This window comes from Zootoca vivipara, chromosome 2 (assembly GCF_965207765.1).
Source record: "Zootoca vivipara chromosome 2, rZooViv2.hap1.1, whole genome shotgun sequence".
Lineage (NCBI taxonomy): Eukaryota > Metazoa > Chordata > Lepidosauria > Squamata > Lacertidae > Zootoca > Zootoca vivipara.
The window spans coordinates 56,876,783-56,901,838 of NC_142584.1; the positions used below are offsets into that span (position 1 = coordinate 56,876,783).

The following is a 25,056-nucleotide window of genomic DNA, read 5'->3' on the forward strand; positions in this document are numbered from 1 at the left end:
GGCAGCACCCGCGTCTCCCTCAGAGCGTCCTTTTATTCCCTCAGCCGGAGGGGCGGCTGCTTTTCTTTGGGGAGGAGGCGCAGGGAGGGGCTCCCAAGGTAGGTCAAGCCCGTGAGGAGAATCCCTACTTCTGCCACTCAAACTTTCCCGGGAACCCTCCGCCCTCCCTTCCCGGTATGACTGCTGCTGCCTTGGCAGTTTTGGTTTCATCTCGAGGTTCCTCTGACGGAGCGCCCTGTGCGGTGAGCGAAGCTCGCGCAGGAGACCATCAGCTGCGTCTCCCATCAAATGCGTGGCTCTCCCGCCTCCCTTGCCCCTCCTAGAGCTATTAAGTCGCTGTGTTTTAAACGCTTGCCTCTTTTTCCTTTTCTTGTGGACTGATTGATTGAGACAGGTATTTGTCCCTGTTCTCTCTCCCCCCCCCTCACCTCCTTTCTTTTCTTCCTGCTTTCTCCCTCTCCCAACCACCCCGCACCCCGTTTTGCAGATGCATAGGATATTGGCCATAGTTGTTTGGTGTTTTCTGCAAGTGGAAGGCAGGCATCCAGAAATCATCCCTGGGAGCAGCAACAATGGCAATTTCTTGGACAATGACAAATGGCTGAGCACTGTTTCCCAATATGACAAAGATAAATATTGGAATAAGTTCAGAGATGTAAGTACTCCTGTTTTTCCCCTCCAAGCTGGTCCTTAGAGATTTTTTTTTCTTTGCTAGAGACTGTCTGATGGTTCAGGTGTGTTGTTTTGGTGGGGTCAGAGGGATGGGTATATGTCAGTGGTTGCTGTAGATTTGGAAGAAGATCCTCATCCTTTAAGATCAGCTGTGTTTGTCTTCTTACTATTAGTATTCTGTATATGTTTGGTTAAGGACTCATTTTCTTGGTGTTCAGTTTTTCCTTAGGGCATAACTTTCAGAGAACTTTCTGTGTGCCTGTGTTAAGAGATTAGTTGCTCTTAAATGCAACCTTCTAGAAAAAAAAGGATGCAAAACTATTTACCCACTCAAGCCACAAGGTGGTAAACACCTGAAGCTTTCTTCATGCACATGTGGCAAGAGACCAAAGCAGAAGATTCTATTATCTCAATTCTGCTCTCAGGGATATTTGTTATGGTGTCTGTATTTCTCTGCCTTGGCATACTAAACATTCAGGAATGATTTCAGCTAACATTGTTACTCCAGTTTATGGATTGTGCATAAACATGCATGCATTTGTTTGGGCGGGGAAAATGTATTTCATAACCAAAACTTTAGGGAAAATGAACACTTCGAGAAACAATTCCATTGTGATTAACCTCCCCAGGATCAGTAAGGGGGGGGATGAAATGGCTTTGTTACTAAGGCTAGGTATTTGAGAAGCTTAATGCAACCCATTTAGAAATGTCTAAAGGAATATTGTGGTAAGCTATTAACAGATTCAATCTCCTTGCAGTTGGTATAAGCAAGGGCATTATGCCAAGTGGATTGTAGGGAGATGGCTGGGAATAATTGGTCACCTGGTGTTCTAAAAACAATGAGGCAGATTCACAGCAACATTGATCTGCTTATGCCAGGCCTTATGGGAAAAATAAGAGCAGATTCTTAAAAAGATGGCATTTACTTGACTATGACTATTGCAATCTGTTATTTAGTGCAAGCAGTTCTCCAATTAAGTAAAGCCTCAGTTCAGTCCCATTGATGCTATGTTCATTTTTATTCAACTTCCTTATATATATTAAACAAAATTCTAAGTTTACATTGAACCATGAGTGATAAATGTATCTAAGCAGGAGGAGGTGTTATGATTCAGTTAATGTTTCTGACTGAATAAGGATTGATCTATATGGTCAGAACTCAACAGGAATTTTGCTATTGAGTCTAGTGGATTTGACTTGCAACCTTTTTAAGAATTTTATTGAATAAGTTAAAGCATGCAGTGAAAGAGTGGCCTTCTCCAGTCTCTGAGCGGACTCTCCAGGAGATGGCAAAATATTCTCCACATCTGCTCATTTCAAACCACCAGTATGTTTGGCCTGTGGTTGCTAACTGGCAAGGGGAGGGGAGTGTGGTCTTTATCTGCCCCCTTAATAAAGGTTTTATGTGCAGAAAAGAGAAAATTATATTTTCCATGGTATGAAACTAAATATATTTAGCAGTCTGTGGGAATCAGCAAGAGATAGCAGGATAACTAATGGACTAAGTCCAAAAGTTGGCAGCCCTTTGCTTAGCACACATCAAGGATACTACAGCAAGGAATACAGGTATATTTTGCAGCAAATGTGGGGAAGGAGATAAGTAAGGTGTGTAACACATGGATGCTACATTTACCTGTTTACATGTTTATTGACCATCCATTAACAGCACTCTTGGAGTGGCTTGCAGGTGGTTCAAAACAACCTAACATACAAAGAACTTATAACACAAACATCAGTATGGAAACCAGCACAAAGTGTTTGAAAAACATTCCTTCCACTTACCTGATAAATCAGCCTTGCAAATAAGTCCACAGCAGTTCCTAGTCTATTAACCTACCTGCTTAATAATGCCATATAAGTAATTATTTTATGGCACAAAATAAGGAGGGTAGGGATTATTCCAATTAAGGGCTTATCCACACTTCCTCTTGTCCTGCTCCTTCTCCCACCCTCCTGGGGAAACTGCTCTTTAGTGCTCAGTTGGAGTAAATGGCAATTTGGATTGTCTCTGGATTGAGATTTGTTTGGTTTTAGCACTAAAGAGCTGATTTTTCTTTGGGAAAGGAGTAGGGCAAGCAAGGGGAAAACCACTCAGATGTATGCCTAGAAAGTGCAGGTCTAATAGAAGATGGCTTGGACCAGTTCTTTCTAGGCATGGGAGAAGCAGAAGTATGATGAGTCGAGTGGAAGTGTGGATGAGCCCTTCGCTAACAAAATTGTCACCTACCTGGTCATCTTGTCACTTGTTTTTTTTTGACCTAGGTGAATAGGTGGGTGGGCTAGGCTTGATGAAACTTTCTAGTTACTGCATTTTATGTATTCCCACTGTGATTTTTTAAGACCAAAAGATAATACAGTGGTACCCCTAGTTGGGAACTCAATTCGTTCCGGAGGTCCGTTCTTAATCTGAAACTGTTCTTAACTAGAGGCGTGCTTTCGCTAATGGGGCCTCTTGCTGCCGCCGCGCCGCCGGGACACGATTTCCGTTCTCATCCTGGCGCAAAGTTCTCAACTTGAGGTAACTCTTCCAGGTTAGCGGAGTTTGAAACCTGAAGCGTTTGTACCACTGTACACTGTACCACTGTAATTTACATAAGCACATTCAAAAGTTGGTGCTGTTTAGTGGATGCAAGTAAGCTGAGAAGTTGACCTGATTGGGTTCAACTCGTTGTTTAGACTGGATTTGGATGTTTGAATTTTTCTTTTAAGTAAAATTACAAACTGATTTTTGAAGTTTCCTTGGTTTTCAAAGTGGTTTGTTGTAAGCCGGCTGAGAAACACAAACACAAAATGCATTTTGCTTTGCATCTCATTTTTAAAATATATCTTTCATTATTCTTCTCCACACCTCGTAGAGGAGTATACGGTGGTTTTGGCTGTTTGATTGGTCTCAACTACTGCTTCATGCATGGTCCAGTATGCTGTGCTTGAAGAGAGCAATTTATTTAATATGACCCATTTTCCTCAGAGATGAAAGGAGGTAGCAGAGGCATACTCTGCTATGACATTTGGGTCATTGAAATGAGCATTACCCGGAGCAGATCTAACTCATGTCATTGGGCCTAGCACACCAGAAAACTGGTAGATTGTTTCTTAGAATGTCAGGAGAAGATTGTTCACCAGTCACCATCCTTCTTCTTGAAGAGAAGTGCACATTATTCAAATTCTGCATGCCATATATGTTTAAAAGGAGATTCGAGTGCCTCAACTTGGGCAGTAATAATGCTGTCAAAAGATTATCAAGAGAAGGAAAACATTAGGGTTCAGTATGTAGGTGAATGGCCCTGTGTGTACTAAATCTTAAAACTATATAAGTAATTAACATACATGTTTCTTTCATGGCTTGGGTATTTGGTGTTTTGAGCTACCATTTGGGGCATGCATTTCATCAGAATAAGAAACTTAAGTTGCCAAACTAGATGTGCTGGGAGGTGTTTTTGCTTCAGCGAATGCCCTTCTGTGAAAAGATATATTTTTCCCGATCCTATGAGCTTTTTGCTTACTTCTGCCCTCAAGGCAACGAAATATACTTTGGTGCAGTAGAGAAGAGAAAGGAAGAGCAAGCCCTTTCAGATCCCTGTGGAACATTGCTTCCCCCTTAGGAATGGTTAACTAAATTTCAGAAGGGTTGTTTACACATTGCGTTCAACGAGTGAACAATCTCAGTATGCAAATTGTTGAGCTGTACACTTGTTCTTGCAGTTATTCACATGTAATGCTTAACAAGTGCACAGTCTGTGTACCTGGTTAAATAATACCTATAGAAACCAACAGGCTGGACACTCTTTTACTTAAATGCTTGTGCATGTGTAGAAAAGGCTTGTACCTGGGTTCAGGGTAACATGTAAACAAACCCATGGCATACCATTATCTGTTTAAAGTCATAGCCATCTGTTTTTACTATCCTTTTAGTCTATGGCTGTGAATTTTAATTATCCCATCACAATTGCAGTACTGTAAATAAAACCACAGGGATGCGGGTGGTGCTGTGGTCTAAACCACAGAGCCTAGGGCTTGCTGATCGGAAGGTCGGCGGTTCGAATCCCTGCGACGGGGTGAGCTCCCATAGCTCGGTCGCAGCTCCTGCCCACCTAGCAGTTCGAAAGCACGTCAAAGTGCAAGTAGATAAATAGGTACTGCTCCGGTGAGAAGGTAAACGGTGTTTCCGTGCGCTGCTCTGGTTTCACCAGAAGTGACTTAGTCGTGCTGGCCACATGACCTGGAAAAACTGTCTGCGGACAAACGTCTGCTCCCTCAGCCAGTAAAGCGAGATGAGCAGCACAACCCCAGAGTTGTTCACGACTGGACTTAACTGTCAGGGGTTCCAGTATGAGTTGTAATATCTGATGCATTGTGCCTGAGCAGGAAACTACAACAAAAGTAGGGGCCAGAGGTTATAAATACTGGTCCCTCTCCAAGCATCCCTGTCCCCAACCTTGAGGAGGAAGGTGTTTCTATCATCAATGCTTTTACACACACACACACACACACACACACACACACACACACACACACACACACCCTCTCAGAAATAAAGGGAGGACTCTCTCACCAGATAGCAGGATGTGCATTTTCTTTTCTTCTCTTGTGTCTTAAAGGCATTTTGTCATTAGATTGGGGAGTCTACTTCAGTCGCCTGGGCTCCACCATACCTCTGTCTTCCCTCAGCATTTTAGGATGAAAACATTGATATCCAGCAAGGAACAGGTTAATAAAAAACATACATATCCTGCAAGAGGATATTGGCTAAGAGGGCAGTTTAGCATAAGCACTACACCCCACCCCCAACCCTCCATTGCCAGCCAGAATCCAAAGCTTTCCACTTCACTGGGCTGGCACTATGTGTTAACTTCCCCTGTTAGGATCAGTGGACTTTTCTCCTAGGATATAGAGAAGGAATGGTCAGCGGCGTTGCTAGCCTTCTGGCTGCCGGGGGCGGCAAACCCGAAGGCACCCCGCTGGGGGGTGGGGCGTCTGTCGCACGCATGTGTTGTGTGCCATGACGCATGCATCATGACGCATGATGCACGCGTCATGGAGCACGACACATGCGGGTGCAGGGCGGCGGCCGCGTCGCACAGCAGCGGCAGTGGCCGTTGGAGGTGGGCAGCCCCGTCTAGCCCCTTCCAGCCTGCTGCCCCCGCCCAGCCTGCCGCTCGGGGTGGCACGCTCCCACCGCCCCCATCTTAATACGCCACTGGGAATGGTGTTTGTTACCACTTTTTTTAGTTTAGAGTGAATGTGATTCACTTCCATTGAGTTCCAAACCCTCCAACTGTCCCTGTTTTCCAGGGACAGTGCCGGGTTTACAGAAACTGCCCTGCTTTCTTTTTGATACTGTAATGTCCTGCTTTTCCTTAGGATGTCCCTATTTTCATCAGAGAAATGTTGGAGGGTAAGGAGTTCTGGTAGCTCAGAATAAAAGAAATATCCTTCTGTGCCAAAATTTAGCAGAGTAGAACCCATTCATACTTTCAAGAGAGAGCATCATGTTTTATTTTGAAGGCAACTTCCTTGAATATAATAACTCGGTGGTCAGCAATCCAAATCAGATGCATTTGGCTTCAAAATAGGAGAGCAGCTCATGGCAGGAAATCTAAATTAATAGTACTGCAATGCTTTAGCAGGAGTGATAATAAGCTTCTCCATTTGCTTTGTGCTCATAAATCAGTATTTGATAAATCTATTTGGAATAATGAATTTTAATCCAAGGAACACATATTCTGCAACTTGTGTATGCAAGAGCTAAGAAAATATTTAGACAGAGAATATTTCTATCTTCCATATATATAAAAATTGGGGAGTCTTAGAGCATGCATTAAGAAAGGTGTCATGGTCAGTACAAAACTGAAAAGCTTGAGTCATAACAGCAGAAACTTTGCAAATGTGTCAGTTTAGTCACATGTATTCAGATACAGTATTTGAAGATAAAATAGTCTAGGTTTGTATTTGCTTTATAATGCTTATGTAGAATAAAGAATATGTTTGGCACAATTTTTTAACCCAGTAATAATTACGTAGCAGTGAAGAGATGTAAATGACCTACTGAGATCATTAGGAATTTTTATTTTTAAAGCAGTTGGATTGCAGCCACAGAGGTCCAAGCAGTCAAATGATTATGTATTATGCCTGCATATAGATATTGGTCATATCTATATTTCCTGCTGCTAGGTTATTGACATGCCAAAAAAATGTTTCTTCATATTGCAATGTTTGAAAGTAGAAAATACATTGGGTGCAATGCTTTCAGGGAACTTTCTTTTATACAATGATAATGGTTGAACTGAATTATGAACAATTACAGTTATAGAACTGGACAGGGTTATCTCTGTATTTGCCGGTATGTTTTCAAGGTAGTTTTCATCAGCCTGGGCTGCATTTTAAAAAATTGTGCCCATGTTTCAAATTTGTCTGTCATCTTAGAAAGAAAGTTATAGTTTGCTTTCTGGATGTTGGTTATAGGTACCAAAAATAGCCAAGCTGCAGGGAACTATAATGATGTTGAGATTGTGCTATCTTCATGTTGAGGATGGAAACAGAAAAAGAAATATTTCAGCTTTTGGTGAATTGTTGAGTGGAGTGAAATAAAATGAAGAAAATTGACAACCTTAATATGGAAGATGGATGCCTTCAAGGATGAAAAGGGGCAAATGGGCAAATTAGATCTTAGCCAGATGTGCTTGAGATGTGAATTGTTTTTAGATTGATGAAATCCTAAACCCTTGTTAAATAAGCAGCCTCTGGGCAAAATTCTCTTTTTCAGTAACATTGGCAAAACCTAAACTGAAATGAAACAGTATTGCCAAAAGCACTTCTCTGTATCTCCTCATTAAAAAGTTGGTAAGAGACAAAACAGGTTTGGAAAACAGACCCATATTCTAGTATACAACAGTGTAGCTGTGGGTTTGTATAGCTATAAAAGAGTCAGCTTTTGAAAGTACACTACTCTATTGGGACTTGATGCTGCCCTCCTGCCATGTATTTGTGAAGAGACCATTTGATGTAGCAGCTGCAATATTAGGTTCAAGTATGAGAAACTTAAATTCATATCCCTGGAGAGCAATGAAGTTCCAGTGATCGTTATAATAAGTCACTTTCTTATTCTAAGGTCCTTTCTGGTCTTTTAAAGAGGCCCCGATACTGTCTGGTTTTGTGGAAAAGAAGCTTCCAAACACACACACACACCGTTCAGGGCCATCTACACTGGCTCTCCCTCTTCTGGGTAGATGTTCTGCCTCCCTTGTAGTTACATAGAGAATAAATCAGACTGGTAACCCCTTGCTGTACGTATAATCCTGTGTCATCCTGGTTTCTCTTTTCCTCTGCTTCCTTTGCTGACCTTTGTTCTTAATTTAGATTGTAAGTTCCTTGGGGCAGGAACCTGCCATCTTCATTTGTTACTCTGTAATGCTCCATGAAAAAAACAGGTGGCAAAATCTTATAGAACCAAGAAGTAATATGAGGCTGGGGCTTAGTGCAGCTTGGGGACATCCCCAAGCTGTGCTAGCTCCCACTTTGCATGATCCATTGACCCCTAGCCGAGAGGAGAAGTGATGGCATTATTACTTCCTAACTTTGCTGAATGCATTGAAACATATAAAACAGGTATAGCAAAACAAGGGAATGCCTGCAGGCTGAGCTGGTTTCCGCCTTGCATGTGATGAGGCTTGCTTTTTCTGTAGATTATCGGAAGTGGGGATAAATTTAGAGTTCAGTTCAGGACCCAAAACTAACATCCGGAGGGATTCAAGGAACCAGAGTAGAAATTTCAGTAAATGGGATGCGGGAAGGGAAACCAGTGCATCACAAAAATTAAAAACCAAACACTGCAAGCATTTATGAGATATTAGCATCTGTCTGTCTTGAGAGACAATGGGCTTTGCCTCCGGGGGTGAACTCCAACTGCTGTGTTAGCAGCACCAAAGTGATCTCCCTGTTGTGCAAGCCTGGGTAGTGTGTATGGAGGTCCTGGGCTGGTGTCCAAGGGAAAGCACAGCAATATGTTTGGCACCAACTTGGCTGCAGGAGTTGATGGAAGGAGGCATTCAAGGTGCCATCCAACAGTCTTAGGGACTCCACTTCAGATTTGTGTAGGCTTTACTCCTTAGCTTTTTCTTCTCCTGAAGATATCCAGGAAGACAACAGAGGTTTAGGATCTGAATTTTCCTTCTCTTAGAAGGGCTACCTTCCCAGGCTGACAAACTTCATCTGCCCCTCACTTCCCTCTACAGTGCATGCAGAAACAGTCTTCTTGACTGTTGGACCCACTATTGGTCTCAGCTGCTCAATCTTCCAGAGCCTGTCTTCACATTCATGGGAAATCCATAACTCTCTGAGGGTTTGAGATCCATCGGCTACCCTCACCTGGTTTAGCCAGCTTGTTTAAGCCCTTTCCTGGGCTATGGGTGTGTTGAATGGTGACACCTTCTAGAAGACACAAGTGAGATCTGAGTGCAAGGTGAGTACCAAAGGTGGACAAACTACCCCGGAAGGAGCACAATGTGTCCCCTACCACAGGTACTACCGTGTTTCTCATATTATAAGACATGTCTTATATTTATTTTTTCCTCAAAAAAACACACTATGGCTTATTTTCAGGGGATGTCTTATATTTTTCCTCCTCCTCCTGCCATGGCCGGCATTGCTGCTGCGCCTATCACTATGTCTTATTTTCGGGGTGTGGCTTATATTCCTTGAATGCTTAAAAATCCTGCTATGGCTTATTTTATGGGTATGTCTTAAAATATGAGAAACAGGGTACCCCTCCCCTAACCATCCCATAAACCCCATAGAGCCCCTGAACATGCCTGATCTCATCTCGCAGGGTGCTTGGATGAGAGAAAATCTGAGAATACTGGGTGCTGTAGGCTTTTATCTCATGAAATGTATGTGTTATATCATCTTGTTAATAAATTTGATCTAGTTTTAAATGACCTAATAGCAAAGTTACTGTTTGTCCAGGATGATATAAAGCAGAATTTGGTATGCTACAGGTACCTATACTTTTCAAAATCTGGTATAGTTAGCATACCAAACATTGCATATCTAATTTATTTTTTATACAAACCCCTTCTCTCAATTATTTCCCAGACATAGTACTCACCATGTTGTTAACCAGTGTGTCTAAATCTTGATTTCAGTTTTACCAAATTACTTTCCCCTCAAATTCCTGAATAATGTCACTTCTTGGTTATTGCTTGAAGAAGTTTGTTCTGCCAGTCGGACATTTAAAAATTTGAATGTTCATTTGAGCGGGGTTGCTATTCCATAGTGGGATTCAAGGGCAAGTGACGTTTTAAGAGGCAGCTTATAGTTAAAATAATTCCTAAAGTTGTGCAGCAGAGGCTTTGTCAGGGAGGCAGCTTGGGTTAGTAGATCAGTCTTTTATCTGTCACCTAAGCTGTTTGGTTTGTAATCCATTGTAGCAGAAAATCAGTCTCATTAAATGGGCGCAAATGACTTAAATTAATTTTGTGGAATCCTATTCATATCTACTCAGAAGTAAGTACTACTGAGTTCAGTTGAACTTACTACTCTTAGGTAAGTGTATAGTATTGCAGTCTTAGTTTATTTAATGATCTAAGCACCATAAATTCACCCTTCTCCTTCTTCGACTTATTCAGCCCTTCCTCCGTGTTTTCTCAGAATGCACACATTTTAACATGGGTATGAAAAAATTTTCTTTTGCATTTCTCCCAGGCTAGGACTCTGGAGAGTAAGACAGCAAATGATAGATGTGTAAAAATGTCCTTGGTAGTGTAAACACTGAAGTCAGTTCAACTGTCCTTGTTCAGTGTGCTTGCTATATGCTTGTAGCAGGTTAAGAAGAGGACAGTGAAAAACTTTTGAGAGGCATTTGCAATAATATTGTGTTGTATCCAGCTAAACCAGGCATACCCAAACTGCGGCCCTCCAGTTGTTTTGGACTACAATTCCCATCTTCCCCGACCACTGGTCCTGTTAGCTAGGGATCATGGGAGCTGTAGGCCAAAACATCTGGAGGGCCGCAGTTTGGGGATGCCTGAGCTGAAAAATCATATGCCCAGAACAACATTTGCAAGAACAGTGGAACTTTCCCTCCATCTCTTCCCCTTCATTCCCCCCCAAAATTCTCTCTGCAGTTTTACCCAACTTACGGAGCAGGCTTAGAGTCCAGGGGGAGCAGAGGGAGATCTTTTGTGCTTGCAGAAGCCATTCTGTGCACAAAATGATTTAGTTTGGCTATAAGCCAACATTATCACAGCACTATTGGGCAATATGTATTTATATACAATCTTACATTTTTGGCCTGCTGTCTGAAATTGTCCTGTAAATAATTTGAGATTGTGATGAAAACCACAAATCTCTATTTTGTTAGTTTGGGGATATGTTCTTACAGAAGATTCCAAAGCAAAATCTTAGTAGCACCTTTTTGCTAACAGAAGCACATGAATAATCCCTACACAATCAAGATTTTATAACTTGGGTATCCCAAGTGATAGCCAGCTTTTCCAAACCTATTATACTCAGAACATCCTGACCTGTGTAAGAATTCTATTACTTTTCTAGTGCTCTCATATGTACCAGGATGCAATATACTGTCTCTTAGATTTCATTGAAGCTTTGCAAAGCTTATTCATTGTGCTATGCAAACACTTTGGTGTAGCTATGAGTAATAATCATAAAACATAGAAAAGAGATTGCCTTGTAAAGATAAGAAAATGAAAGATAATAACAAAATGAAATTGAGAATAACATTTTCAGTGAAGGTGTGCATTCCGTCTTCCAAATGTAATTGTATTAGACTTGGGAAACTTTGTTTCATGCATGCTTATCTAACTTTCTTCTCTTCCTCAACATAAGAAAAAATAATAGTTATGGTGAAAACTGGGGCCTCCTGTTATTACATCTAGGGGGGAAAACCTCTGGTGTAGCTCATGACCCAGAGTGTATTTGTAAATCCACCTAGGCTTTTTGGAGCTTGGGTTTTAATTCTCATGTAGATAAGGTTCCCATACGGTAAACTGTGGTTTAACTATGCTCAGTGGAAACAAAACAATGTCAAACCAAAACTGATGAATCTGGACCAACCGTAGATAAGATTAAGCTCAATTTAAAGTTTGGATGACATACTAAATTGGGGTTAACCTAAATGGAAAGAGAAGCTCTTTAATTCATTGCCATATGGCAGTTGTTGTCCATCACATCACGCTGATGTTTAAGCTTCATTCTGGATAGATGAAATCAGATATAATTACATTTTTGTAATTTTATCAATATATTATATGTTCATACTTTTTGGAGAGGCTTAAAGATGCATTTCATCATTGTGCACATGCCAGTAGTACTTTACATAAGTTTTTGCTCTCCCCAAATTCTAAGTTCAAGTGTGGATTTGCAAATCCTTCTTTTCTCTTATCAATATGACCTAGGCCTCTGTAGCTTCTGGGTGCTATCCAACTAGTGTGTCCCTTCAGTGCAAGAACGTCCCTTTCTGCAATGGAACTCCCTTTTCGCTCCTTGCAAGCCCCACACCCTTGCCAAAGCTGTTCTGGAGGGTGAGGGGTAGCAAGCAAAAGAAAAGATGGCAAAACTTGAACCTGAGATCTTCTGCATGCAAACCATGTTCTCAGTGGCTGAGCTATATGCACCCCCTGCAATCAACTAGTGTCCCAGTTGAAACTGAAGTGACAGCTTCTCATTCCTAAGGCATACTTTCTTGATTAGGGACATTCCCTGGAATTCTGTATTAAACCTGAATATTTGCTCAATATTTCAACAGCAAGGCTTCTTTTTATTATCTGATCCTTTGTAAGCTTAATATCACAGATGCATCAACCTGATGCCTTGCTCATCCTCATTGTTCTGTCCTCATCTGCTGCTTTTTATATAATTGGCCACAGAGGACCTTCTTTTAGCTTTCTGCTCTCCATTATGCTTATCATGCTATTATTGAATGACTTTCAAGGTAAAGTCTTGTACAGGTTTTTTCCCCTTCAAAGAGAACTGTTGGTTTCATCATTTAGTTGTTATAGAGCATATGGAATTCAGCTTTATATAGTTGGTACATAGAAGTAGTTTTAAAAGCTGCTTAGCTTGTCATCCACCAAGGTGAGCATGACCAGCTAGCCCTGTATGACGGCCAATGGTAGTCTCAATAAACTGCACTTAAGGAGTACAGTTAGTTGTCCCTCATGGTTTCAGAAGCCTGACTCATTTAAACTTAGAAGTCAGGCATTTAGAATTGCTGTTCCCATGCTGTGGGACACTGTTCCAATGAGTAGACGTTCAGCAGGCATCCTCACAGCTGACTTTCAGATGTTTTTCTTTATGCCAAGAGGCCAAATTATTTGCTTAAATTTCCTTAAGCTGAGCTAGTATTTTAATGATATTTTGTATTGTTTTCATATTTTATGTTCCATTGTATTTGTGATTGCCGTGCATTGCCTTGACATTTTATGAATGGCAAGTTTTATCTCTTTTTTTTTGGATGCCTGGATGACACCATGGAAACAGGTCAAAAACTCAACAAGTCATGATACATAGCTAGTGGGATGCATTTGGCTTCTTTTCATACTTCAAATTGAAGAATAGGGTATTAGGAATTGCATCCAAGAGGAAAACGTCTGCATACCATATTTTAAGGCCCAGCTGCTACAAGCTGAATTTTGCATATATAATTAATGCTGATATGCATTAATTCTTTCTGTAATCTGTAGGTGATAATTATAAAGCGCTTTGATCATAAGATGTACCTTTTAAATAATATGTATTGGATCATTAGTTTTATTCAGTACATGCTTTTTCAGTACAGAATATTGGTCAATTAAAACTTGTCCTGGAAAACTAGAGCTTTCCCACTTTTTCACTTCTGTAATAAAGTACTGGATGATCATTGGAAAAGCAGTGTGTAGTATTATTATCCCATGTGTCTTTGTAATTATATGTGTGGAAGTAGTTTCCTTTTTTGTGTGTGGAGTACAACTTAATCATCAATGAGCAAGACCTGCAAAATAACTAATTTTCTTCAAATATTTTGACAGTTCACATTGCTTTCATTGTACATTGGTCCATTACCCAAATACCAGGGTGTATGTGTATAGCTATTTCAAAATCTTCAACACTTAAACCAGGCATTTCACTTCACACAGCATGAGGATCACCTGATCTAATCCTTCATAGTTTTCCTCCAGTTCTTACATATTCCACACTGAGGTTCAGTGAAGTGGACACACTGTATTTATTAGTTTAAAACTGTTAAGATTGCAAACCACAAATAGCTCATTCTGGAATGATCCCAATGAGTTAATTTGGAATACACCAGAGAAGAAATATATTGTCATTGTGCCTTCCAAATGACATTTAGTTTGGTTTCCCTTGTGTTTCTAAAAAATGTGAAACCTCACAGGGACTTCTCTTCTTATTTCTATCTGTCCCAGAACTGAAACATAAATGTACAAAACCATGCTAATCAAACCAACGCACTTGCAGATGTAGAATGACTAGTTTCTGCCTAACTCTCCTAACATCTGTGTCTACTGCACAAACTGCTATGTTGGCATTCAATAAGTCCCGTTGCTTTCATCTGAGTTTTATTTCTCTACAGATGGAAAAGGATGCTTCACTGCTACCATTTTAGGTCCACAGTTGTATATAACTCAGTGGGAACCACTAAATTTGAAGGAAAATTCTGTGTATGTGTGTCATAAATTAGTTTTCTACATTTAATTTTATAGCCATGTGTGGGAGTCCTGTGCAGTTACTTGGACACATTGATGCATATACAAAACTTAAGAATATAATATGAACAGTAACTCATAATTTCCCTTTTTTGAATGATGGGTGCCATAAACATGTTTTAAATAACTAGAAATTATCTACCGGTAAATTAGAAGTATAATTAGAAATATAAATCAAACATTTATATTGACTGTTGCTACTTCTCTGCCCTCTTATAAATTACTGTGTTTGTGCCCTTAAATATATATATATATACACGTTGGTCCCTTTACCATATGTTTTCCTTTAAAGAACTTGAGTTTTCAATAGCGCACCCTTTTTCCTGCCTGGTCTTGATGCCACAAGGAGCTGTCCAGTGCTGAATAATTCTACAAGCACCTCATTGAGTTACTGAGGAAAGCCAGCTTGTATTACATGAAGAGTGCTTTAATGTAGGAAAGGTAACCCAGTCACTGACTCCTAGGTATCCTGCGTATAATTAGCATTGTCTTTGATATCCCCCGCCCCACTACCATGTAGGAGCGCCTTAAGTAATATTTTGCTGAATGCATATCAAACATCACATTTTCATCATGTTGTCTCTCCCTAGGGGAGCTGCACAGCAGCAAACAACTTTAATATTAGTCCTCTCTCACTCTGTCTTGCCTGTCTGGGCTTCACTTTAAATGGAGAACTGCAAGTCCATTTGTGGAAGGAGCACATGTTAAATTTCTTAACATTTTTGCTGAGGTAATGGCAAAAGTTTTTTACATTCGTAATCAGAAGTGGAACAGATGGCATAGTCCTAGTTTTATCCACTAAACATTCCAGTAATACATACTTAGTTTATCTTGCTTAGGTTTATACAAAGACAAAACAGTGCTTTAAAACAGATACAAAGTACTAAAAGAAATACTTTTGGCTAATTGAGCAAGCCAGATCAATGTGCATAAAATATACTGCCTTGTATAAACCACCATACTGGCAGGGCGATGAGAATTCACACTGTGAGGGTGGGAGGGGAGAAGCAGTAAGGGTATAGATGCTGAGGGCCAGGATCTAAGAAGCATTGGTAGGGATGAATGTATTCAAAGCAGAATAACACATCCTTTTGCTGCTTTTCAACTTCCAACTTATGCTAAGCTTTTCTTCACAATCTAGTGACAACTAGAAAAATGAGCAACCCAAATTTTATTTAGCTGACTTTTATTTGTTTATTGGAAAGTGATTTTTTTGTCAATTTTGAAGTTCTTAACAGTTTCAGGGAAATTGGGATTGTATATCTGATGTTGAAAACATGCTAATAGTGGCATGTTTGCCATTATTTGGCCAACCTCTAGCCAAAAGTTGTTATTTTTGTGTATTGCAGAACAGCAAAAGTTTTCAGTTTGGTCTTGCTTTATCAGTGATATATTTTAATGTGTTTACTTCCTCCTTTTGGGAAAACAAAAACAAAAAACATTTATTCTCATCTTTTCTGTCTTCACATTAGTTCTTCAAAGCCAGGAAATGTGTGAAGGAGTTTTGTAAGCTTTTCACAGTGATACTAGTTCTACATAGAAAGCCAGAGGGCAAAACAAAGTGGTTTCTTTTGGTCCATGTAATCTACTTAGAAAGCAGTTGTAGCCTTACGGGCACAATCACAAGGGTCTATGTGAGCTACTGTTCAGGAAGATAAGATTTTAGATGCAAAAGCTGCCTGGTGATTAGTTGTGAGATGGTCCTTTGTACAAATTTCAAATGGGAAAAAATGAGTTTTTCCTCCCTTCTGTGTGAGAAGGAGAACCACTTTAAAGTACTCTATTTCTCTAATCTAACAGATATATTATTTTTATATCCTGAAGAGACTGGATGGATTATTGCATCCTGTCCTATATTGCCAGGATCAGTTGGTTTTATTTTTCCAATTTCTTCTTGGTTCACAATCAGATGGCTTCAGAAAAAGCCAAAGATAAATGACATTTTGGATGCTTATCTTGTAAGATAGCTTATATTTATCTTCAGGCTACAATGAATAGAGCATTCTGATAAACATAGCAGTCATGTTTTATACTGTACTTTCATTCCTTGAACTTCTAAAGGAGAGAGAGAGAGAGAGAGAGAGATGATTCTGACAAAACAGGGATGGCATCTTCAGGTGTATACAATTACAACTTCTAAGTGTATAGTGTCTATTTCACTTCCAGTGAAGTAATATTTTGTGATGCATTCCTCTGTTCTGTATGGAAAACTGTAAATTTTGATGCTACATTGCAGACAACATCTTCTGTGTGCCACTTGTAATGTCCTGTATTTCTTCACAACCAGAATCACAAGAAATGCAGAAGCAGAAATATAAGAGTTCCAGTGCTGGGCAAGAACAAAGTTATTCTATCTCCCAGGACAAATTGTTGGAAATAGTGGTCAGGGATGGTGAGAGTTGTAGCCAGCAACATCTGGAGAGCAACAGTTGCCCTGTCCTTCTTTTGAGGAATCATAGAATCATAGAGTTGGAAGAGACCACAAGGGTCATCCAGTCCAACCCCCTGCCAAGCAGGAAACAAACTGTAAATTTTGTTAAAAAGTTAAAAAGAAATACCACATACTTTAGATAGCAGCTGAGAAGTTCAGCTCAGCTTTAAGAGTTTTGTGAAGTCTTTCAAAATAACATTCCATGACAAATTGCTCTAGTTTTGCATGGTATTCATTTTTGTCGTTTATAAACATATTGGTTTATTTTATTGAGCTTGCAGAACTGGTGAATAAGTGAACTGATTCTTGTTAATTCGCTTTTTGTGTAAGCATTAAAAATAAGTTTGAAATAATAAGAAATAGCTGCTTAGATGTTTTATCACACTGGCTAGGCACACTATGAACACCAGAACTAAGCCTGTGAGCTAGTGACTTTTTTCATACCCGCTTAATATAGGAATGGGCATATTTCTGCAGTATGGTAAGAGTAGCCCTGAACTGTATCCTACTAAATTAGTCATGTCCATTAATTTCATTGTGTCTACTCTGAGTAGGATTTTTGAATTGCAAGGACTGTGTCAGAGTTTTCAATTGTTCTCTCTAGTCTGGAACCCTATGCACAGTAACAGCTAAGAGCAATTTCCGAGTAGACATGCAAGACTTGTGTTATAGCTACCCTCTTCTCAAATTTTTATTACTTGCTATTTTCTCATAAAGCATGAACTTGTACATGTTGATATAGGGGTCCAAAGTTAGGGAACTAATACTGGCACGAGTACTATATGAATATATTGTATATATCATATAGTCCTAAGTGAAGCCAATCCCTGCCAAAAGCAGGGTTGGCAGTCAGGGTTGAATTTAAATTTGGTTTCAAATGCAAGCCCTGCTTTAAGCAGGAATCTCAGCAGCCCTACCTTGGTTTCAAGCCATGGCCGCAGTTGAAGAAAGGAAGAATCAGCAGTGCTCTTAGTGTTTGAAATTTGCCACCTGACATCTCATGACACCAGGTGATTAAGTGGCCTGTGGAGGGTGGGCCAGATCTCCCCTCTGACCTGTACATTGGCACCAAGGGTTGATTCAGATATTCTTGAAATCACTTCTCCACATTTCCTTTTCCTACTACACAGATAGGCAACTGTGAAGCACAACATCATCCTTTTCTTTCGGGTTATGTTAGCTAGAAGCACATTTGGTGCAAAAAATTGAAAAGCCTTTTCACATCTGAGTGCCCAGCACAAAGTTCCTCTCAGCTATATACAGTCAGTTGCAGTGCAGACCTAGGAATTCCCAGTATCATGACCCTTTTATCGATCACCATACTTCATGTTATTAGTTTAGTCTGTTTGTGAACAAAGAACACTTCGCTAAAGGCTAGAAGGCAGGTTTTGTTTGAGAGTTGCTGAGAATATCAGGTTTTTTTGAAAGCTGGCTTCCCCTCTCAGTTCTTTTTCTTTCTGTGCTTTTACTTTGCTCTCTTGCTTCTTCAGACATTGACAAGGCCATCTGAGCTCATGTATCGCTGTGGGCTAGACTTTAAACTGCTTCATGAGTCAAGTGCCTTCAAGTTAATAGTCGTTAACTTAAACGCCTTCTGCACAATTTGGGAAGACAGCATAATCGTTTCAACACACTTTTGGTCCTGTGGTAACCCTCAGTTGTACAATTGCATTGTAAATGTTTTCATTGGCTACTTTGCAACTCATCCAAGCTCTGAGCAACCTTAAACTTAGGGGACACATTTTCAAGCAATTTGTTATCAAGCTGTACTTTAAGAGGACAACCACTGCACTGAAATATTTTGAACTATCTGCTGTTCTGGAACATTCTTATACATTTAAATGGTCATTTCCCTTAGATACAAAAATCAAGGTGGGTACTACAAATGGATGTAAATCATGTTGCAGTGTGAGGAGCAGGGGCGTAGGAAGATAGGGGCGGTGGGGGCGGTGCGCCCCGAGCGACATGATCCCAGGGGTGCCATCAGCCCCAAAATGCGCACCCCACCCCAAAACGCACACCCCATCACTGCGCACGGCGCCCCCCGCCCCCAGAATGCGCACCACATCACTAGGGGCAGTGTGCCTGCTCTCCGCCCCCAGTGGCGGAGTATGATGCACCGCCGCTGGTGAGGAGGAAAGAATAGAGCATTCCAGATTCAGTCTCTATATTTCTTTTAGTACAGAAACAATCTCTACATGTATGTAACAGTGCACAACATCCTGATGGAGGGAAAGGGCAAGTCTGAAGTGAACTTGAGAATTAGATTAAAGTTTGCTTCAGATCCATGATCTAGAAAATGCCCGAGAGAGTCTTCCTTGGCAGTGCATCATTTTAGCCCTGACTCCATTAGGCATAATGCCTTCTTCTGCCTCTGATTTATGCAGGCTAGTATGTAGGATTGTAGATACCAACCCCCTCCATGAGATGTGATTCCTCTGTGATTAATTACTACAACCATTTGGAGACAGACTTTCTGACTTTTGATAGACCTTTTACAGTTCCAGAGCAGTATAAATCACTACAAATCATTTTGGGTCCACCCAACCTGTTCTGTAACAATTTGTACCTGCCTCAACTTCGTCCCAATTCAGCACAAATCACTACAAGTTGACCTGATTTGGTTTGTGAGTTGGTCAAATCAGTTGCATAGTCACAACACAGTTGCCTCCATGTTTAGGGGTTGTTGGGGGTGGTTTTTTTTGGGGGGGGGTAGGTGGCAATACTAATGTGGCATGGCAGGCAATGTGTCCAGTGCTAGGGGTAAGGCCAAGGGTGCAGTCTCACTCCTTAGTACTTGCATGGTGCCCCTTCATATATTTAATGTATTTAGGGGCCTTCTGTGTTCTTATGGACAGATGACATTTTTATGCAACCTTTAATCAAATAAGATTCTAGGACATTGTACAATACATGTAGTTCACAAGCAGAAATCCAAATATCTTTTAAAGAAAACCCCAGAAAACACTGAGGCATTACATATAGTTTAATAATGGATGTGTTAATAATGTATAAAAACTTGTAAATATAGACCCACCATTGAAAAGGATGTATAGAGGACTTAAGGATTTTATCCTTAAAACTAATTTTCTAATATTTAAGCTACTGTTATTGGCCATAAAGATCAAGAGAGACATCTTTAAAGGTGCACTACCCATCAGACCCAGATTAATCTCAGAGTTAGAGGTACAACAAATTAAATTGAAATTTATAAGCATCTGTATCTGACCTTTAGTTTCACCCAGCTCTACCAGCACACCTGTCCTTCTAAGAGCAAAAGTGCATGTTGTGATCACTGGTTGACTTTCGTTTCATACCCACTCAATACCCTAAAGCAGGTCTTGCCATTGCAACCATTTTTTTAGGCAAGTTCCTATAAATGTTCAACAAAGGCCTCCAGTTTGTGTTAGCAAAAAGCTGTGTCCCCTGGAATTCATATTATATTGTCTGGGGGACTTTCAGTGTGTGGTAAAGGACTCTGATGAGGATGAAGTTCAGGCTGCTTACTCAAAGGAAGAACCATCAGTATCATACTTGGGGACCTCCTGGTCACAATGCCACCTTCCTCTGATTCAGACAATGAAGACTCTGCAACACCTGTCTCCTCCACACTCCCAGAAGTAAAGTACTGCAAAGTAAGGTAAAAGCCCTTGAACCTCCCAAGTCCTCTAGCAGGTTAGAGCCAACCACACTCCAGGTCTGGTCAGCCTACACAAAGCTTCAGAATCTGTGTATCAAGCTTCACCTGCCGTTTTCAGACACTGCTTGCTATAATGGAACTATCGCTCAGCTGTCAATGATGCCGTAAGAAGGACATGATTCATTCTGAATCCATTGAACTTCATTTGATGCTTCCTTTCTGTGGGCTTTCTACTAGGTGGTAATGATATGTGTGTATTTCAGAATAAAGTTGAGAGAGAACACAAAGGAAGCATTTGTTGTTCTAAAAGCATCAATCAAGAAAATATTAGGTGTAGCTTTTTAAAAGCTCTAGGTAGCCTTGAAATAATTGGGAAGTTGATATATGCCAAATATATATGATATATGCCAAATGCCAATATTATACAAGGCCCACTTTTTATTTCTGAAGACAGAGAGGGAGAGCGATTGGCATCCTAATGAGAGTTGAGCTCTCTTATCTCTTGCAGCCCTGTGTACACTGCTAGAACTGGGACATATGCTTTAAAGAGATCTCATATTTTGAAGGACATTCCTGTTAACAGAAAAACAGTGCACCATAAAATATTCTGGTTTCCTCTTATTTCAGAAAGCAACTACTGTACTCTGTTGTAGCTCATCAAATATTTGTGCCATAGATAAACATGTTGTAAAATGTTTTGTTCACATTTTAAACATTTAGCTCAACAATAAATCATGTCTGTATGAAAGGGAAGTGGCACTTGGTTGAACATTCCACAGGAATACTGAACCTGCAAGGGCTTGAGCAAGTAAAATGCCAAAAGTGTATTCATAGTACTGGTGAAGGTGGGTAGTTGTTGCCATCCTTGGTAATATCATCTGACTAGTGCTGGAATTGTTGCTCTGGTAATCATTTTACATTCTTCCACCTGAGCAGAACCCTATTTAGAAGATGTGTTATCAGCACTTTGTTGTTAGGGTGCAACCTTTAAGAGGATTATAGTTATACCTTGGGTTGCGAACACTGCGGGTTATGTGTTTTCGGGTTGCGGACCGCGCTGAACCTAGAAGTAATGGAACGGGTTAGTTCCAGGTTTTGGCACTCGCACATGCGCAGAAACGCAAAATGACATCTGTAACGGATTGACACAGTTTTGAAATATTTATTCCTACCTGGCTGGAAAAGAGTTAATCCACCTCCAGCCTGACTGACATAACATTCTGATGGGGGCGGGACTGTTCCCAGTTTAAAAGGAGAGAGGAGCGGTTTGGTCAGTTAGGTGGTTGGCAGTTGACAGTTGGGAGTTAGGGAGTTGGTAGAGAGTAGAGTGTTAAAGAGGGATGCAGGAGCTGTATGAAGAAAACTGTGTTAAATAAAAAAGAAGATATGTGCTTTTAAGAACCAAAGAAACTCATGTTTATAAGTTAAATAATAACGTTAAATGTGCTTAAACGTTCACTGACTCAGCAGTGTCTCAGTACCTTCAGAGGTGTGACAAAGAGGGGAGAACAAAGCTTTCCTGGGGAAGAGGAAACTGTTTGCTGTTTCTCCTGTCATAAAAAGGGCTGGTTAGCGAAGCTGAAGGAGCCACATAGTTGCCTAAGGGAGAGGCACACTGTAGCAGTAGGGATCCCAGGGAGGGAGACCCCACTGGTGGCCATAGGTTTCGAACGCAGAGCCTGAGGTACTCTGGAGACAAGTCCAATTTGGACTCTGGAGGTTTTTTTTCTCCTGTTTGTGGAGAAGCACAGGGAGAGCCTCTGAGGTTAAAGCAGTGAGGTGGGGGATCCATCACAACATCATGCACAGAAGCACCAAATCACGTCACACACACACACAGATGTGGCGCTGTGGGTTGCGAACGCTGTGGGTTACGAACGTGTCTCCCGCACAAATCACGCTCGCAACCTGAGGTATGACTGTACCCCATAGCAAATTGGAAATGCCCTTGTTGAGCCTTTAGCTTTTGTAAAGTCAGCTGCGGTTCTGAGCATCCTAGATGAGGTTTCTATCCTTCTATACTATATTCTGATACTATACTATACTATACTATACTATACTATACTATACTATACTATACTATACTATACTATACTGTACTATATTTTACATATGAAAAGACCAAAGCAAAAACAGTATAAGTGCAATATGCTTTTATTGTATTATCTCTCTGTTTTCTAAGATCCCTTACTTTGCTCCCTACGTTTCTACTGTTCTCTCTTAGAGGCATTTAGGTAGTTGACTTGAAAAACAGAATCCTCTCTCAAAGAAAAACACCTTTCAGCTTGTTTACAGTGGGAGTTAATGGTTCTTAAACACACACACACACACACACACACACACACACACACACACACACACTTTTTCCTTTTTTGACTTCTTTTAAAATGAGTCAAGATTGTAGCATCAGTTGAGTCATTCTCTGAGTCACATAATTAACTAAGCAAAGCTATCGTATTTACTTATTTTACAGTATTTGTCTCACTTGGCAAGAGCAGTAATGGCGCATGGCAGTGGTTATTTAATGCAGTGGTCTTATTTAATGGCGCATGGCAGTGGTTTTCAACCAGTGTGCTGTGGAACCATTGGGTTCCTTGAATGATGGTCAGGGATGCCACGGGCAACACTGACCTCTGTCTCTGGCAGGTGAGGGAGCCAGTTCCAGGCCCCTGTGGGGCAGTGTGAAGAGCCACCTTTCTTCAGAGTGGGGGGCATTTAAATTTTTTAAGAATCCAACAGAGCCCCTTGGAACTCTGCAGGCAGTGTTCTGGACAGATAGTAAGGTCTATTGGGAAATAATAATAATAATAATAATAATAATAATAATAATAATAATTTATTATTTATACCCCGCCCATCTGACTGGGTTTCCCCAGCCACTCTGGGCAGCTTCTAACAGAAAAATAAAATACAGTAATCTATTAAACATTAAAAGCCTCCCTAAACAGGGCTGCCTTCAGATGTCTTCTAAAAGTCTGGTAATTGTTTTTCTCTTAGACATCGGATGGGAGGGCGTTCCACAGGGTGGGCGCCACTACCGAGAAAGCCCTCTGTCTGGTTCCCTGCAACTTGGGTTCTTGCAACCAGAAGGCCCTCAGTGCTGGACCTTAGTGTCCGGGCAGAACGATGGGGGCGGAGACGTTCCTTCAGGTATACTGGACTGAGGCCATTTATGGCTTTAAAGGTCAGCACCAACACATTGAATTGTGCTCGGAAACGTACTGGGAGCCAATGTAGATCTTTAAAGACCAGTGTTATGTGGTCTCGGCGGCTGCTCCCAGTCACCAGTCTAGCTGCCACATTCTGGATTAGTTGTAGTTTCCGGGTCACCTTCAAAGGTAGCCCCACGTAGAGCGCATTGCAGTAGTCCAAGCGAGAGATAACTAGAGCATGCACTACTCTGGCTAGACAGTCAGCAGGCACGTAGGGTCTCAGCCTGCATACCAGATGGAGCTGATAGAAAGCTGCCCTAGACACAGAATTGACCTGTGCCCCCATGGACAGCTGTGAGTCCAAAATGACTCCCAGGCTGCGCACCTGGTCCTTCAGGGGCACACTTACCCCATTCAGGACCAGGGAGTCTTCCACACCTGCCCGCCTCCTGTCCCCCACAAACAGTACTTCTGTCTTGTCAGGATTCAACCTCAATCTGCTGGCCGCCATCCATCCTCCAACCGCCTCCAGGCAATCACACAGGACCTTCACTGCCTTCACTGGTTCTGATTTGAAAGGGAGTTAGAGCTGGGTATCATCCGCATACTGATGAACACCCAGCCCAAACCCCCTGATGATCTCTCCCAGCGGCTGCATGTAAATGTTAAAAAGCATGGGGGAAAGGACAGGACCCTGAGGCACCCCAGAAGTGAGAGCCCAGGGGTCTGAACACTCATCCCTCACCACCACTTTCTGAACATGGCCCAGGAGGAAGGAGCGGAACCACTGTATAACAGTACTCCCAGCTCCCAACCCCTCTAGATGGTCCAGAAGGATGTTATGGTCGATGGTGTCAAAAGCAGCAGGACTAGGAAACAGCTCTCACCTTTGTCCCTAGCCCTCCGGAGATCATCAACCAAGGCAGTTTCAGTCGCATGATGAGGCCTGAATCCCAACTGGAAGGGATCCAAATGGTCCGCTTCTTCCAGGCGTGCCTGGAGTTGTTCAGCAACCACTCGCTCAATCACCTTGCCCAAGAATGGAAGATTTGAGACTGGGCGATAGTTGGCCATATTGGCCACATCTAAAAATGGTTTTTTAAGAAGCGGTTTAATAACTGCCTCTTTCAGCGGGTCTGGGAAGGCTCCTTCACAGAGAGAAGCATTCACCAACCTGTGAAGCCCATCGCCCAGCCCTTCCTGGCTAGCTTTTATAAGCCAGGGATGGGCAAGGATCAAGGAGACAGGTGGTTGGTTTCACTCATCCAAGCAGCCTGTCCACATCCTTGGAGGTAACAGATTGGAATTGATCCCACGCAACTTGACTAGACAGACCTCTAGCACTCCCCCACCATGGCCCTGCTTCCACGATGGAGTCTACCTCTTCCCAAATCTGAGCAACTTTATCTGCAAAAAAAAAAAAAACTTTGCAAAATCGTTGCA

The 25,056-nt window shown here is 41.3% G+C and overlaps 1 protein-coding gene across 4 annotated transcripts in view; it reads left to right on the forward strand.

The window, feature by feature from the left end:
• The window catches only part of SPOCK1 (SPARC (osteonectin), cwcv and kazal like domains proteoglycan 1), a 425,281-nt gene that overhangs the window by 250 nt on the left and 399,975 nt on the right, over positions 1-25,056 (forward strand). For all 4 annotated transcript variants that reach the window (XM_088661937.1, XM_035105504.3, XM_088661938.1 and 1 more), the window contains exon 2: positions 488-655. In XM_088661937.1, coding sequence (XP_088518063.1) covers positions 488-655 — 168 coding nt within the window. The remainder of the gene's footprint in view (positions 1-487; positions 656-25,056) is intronic.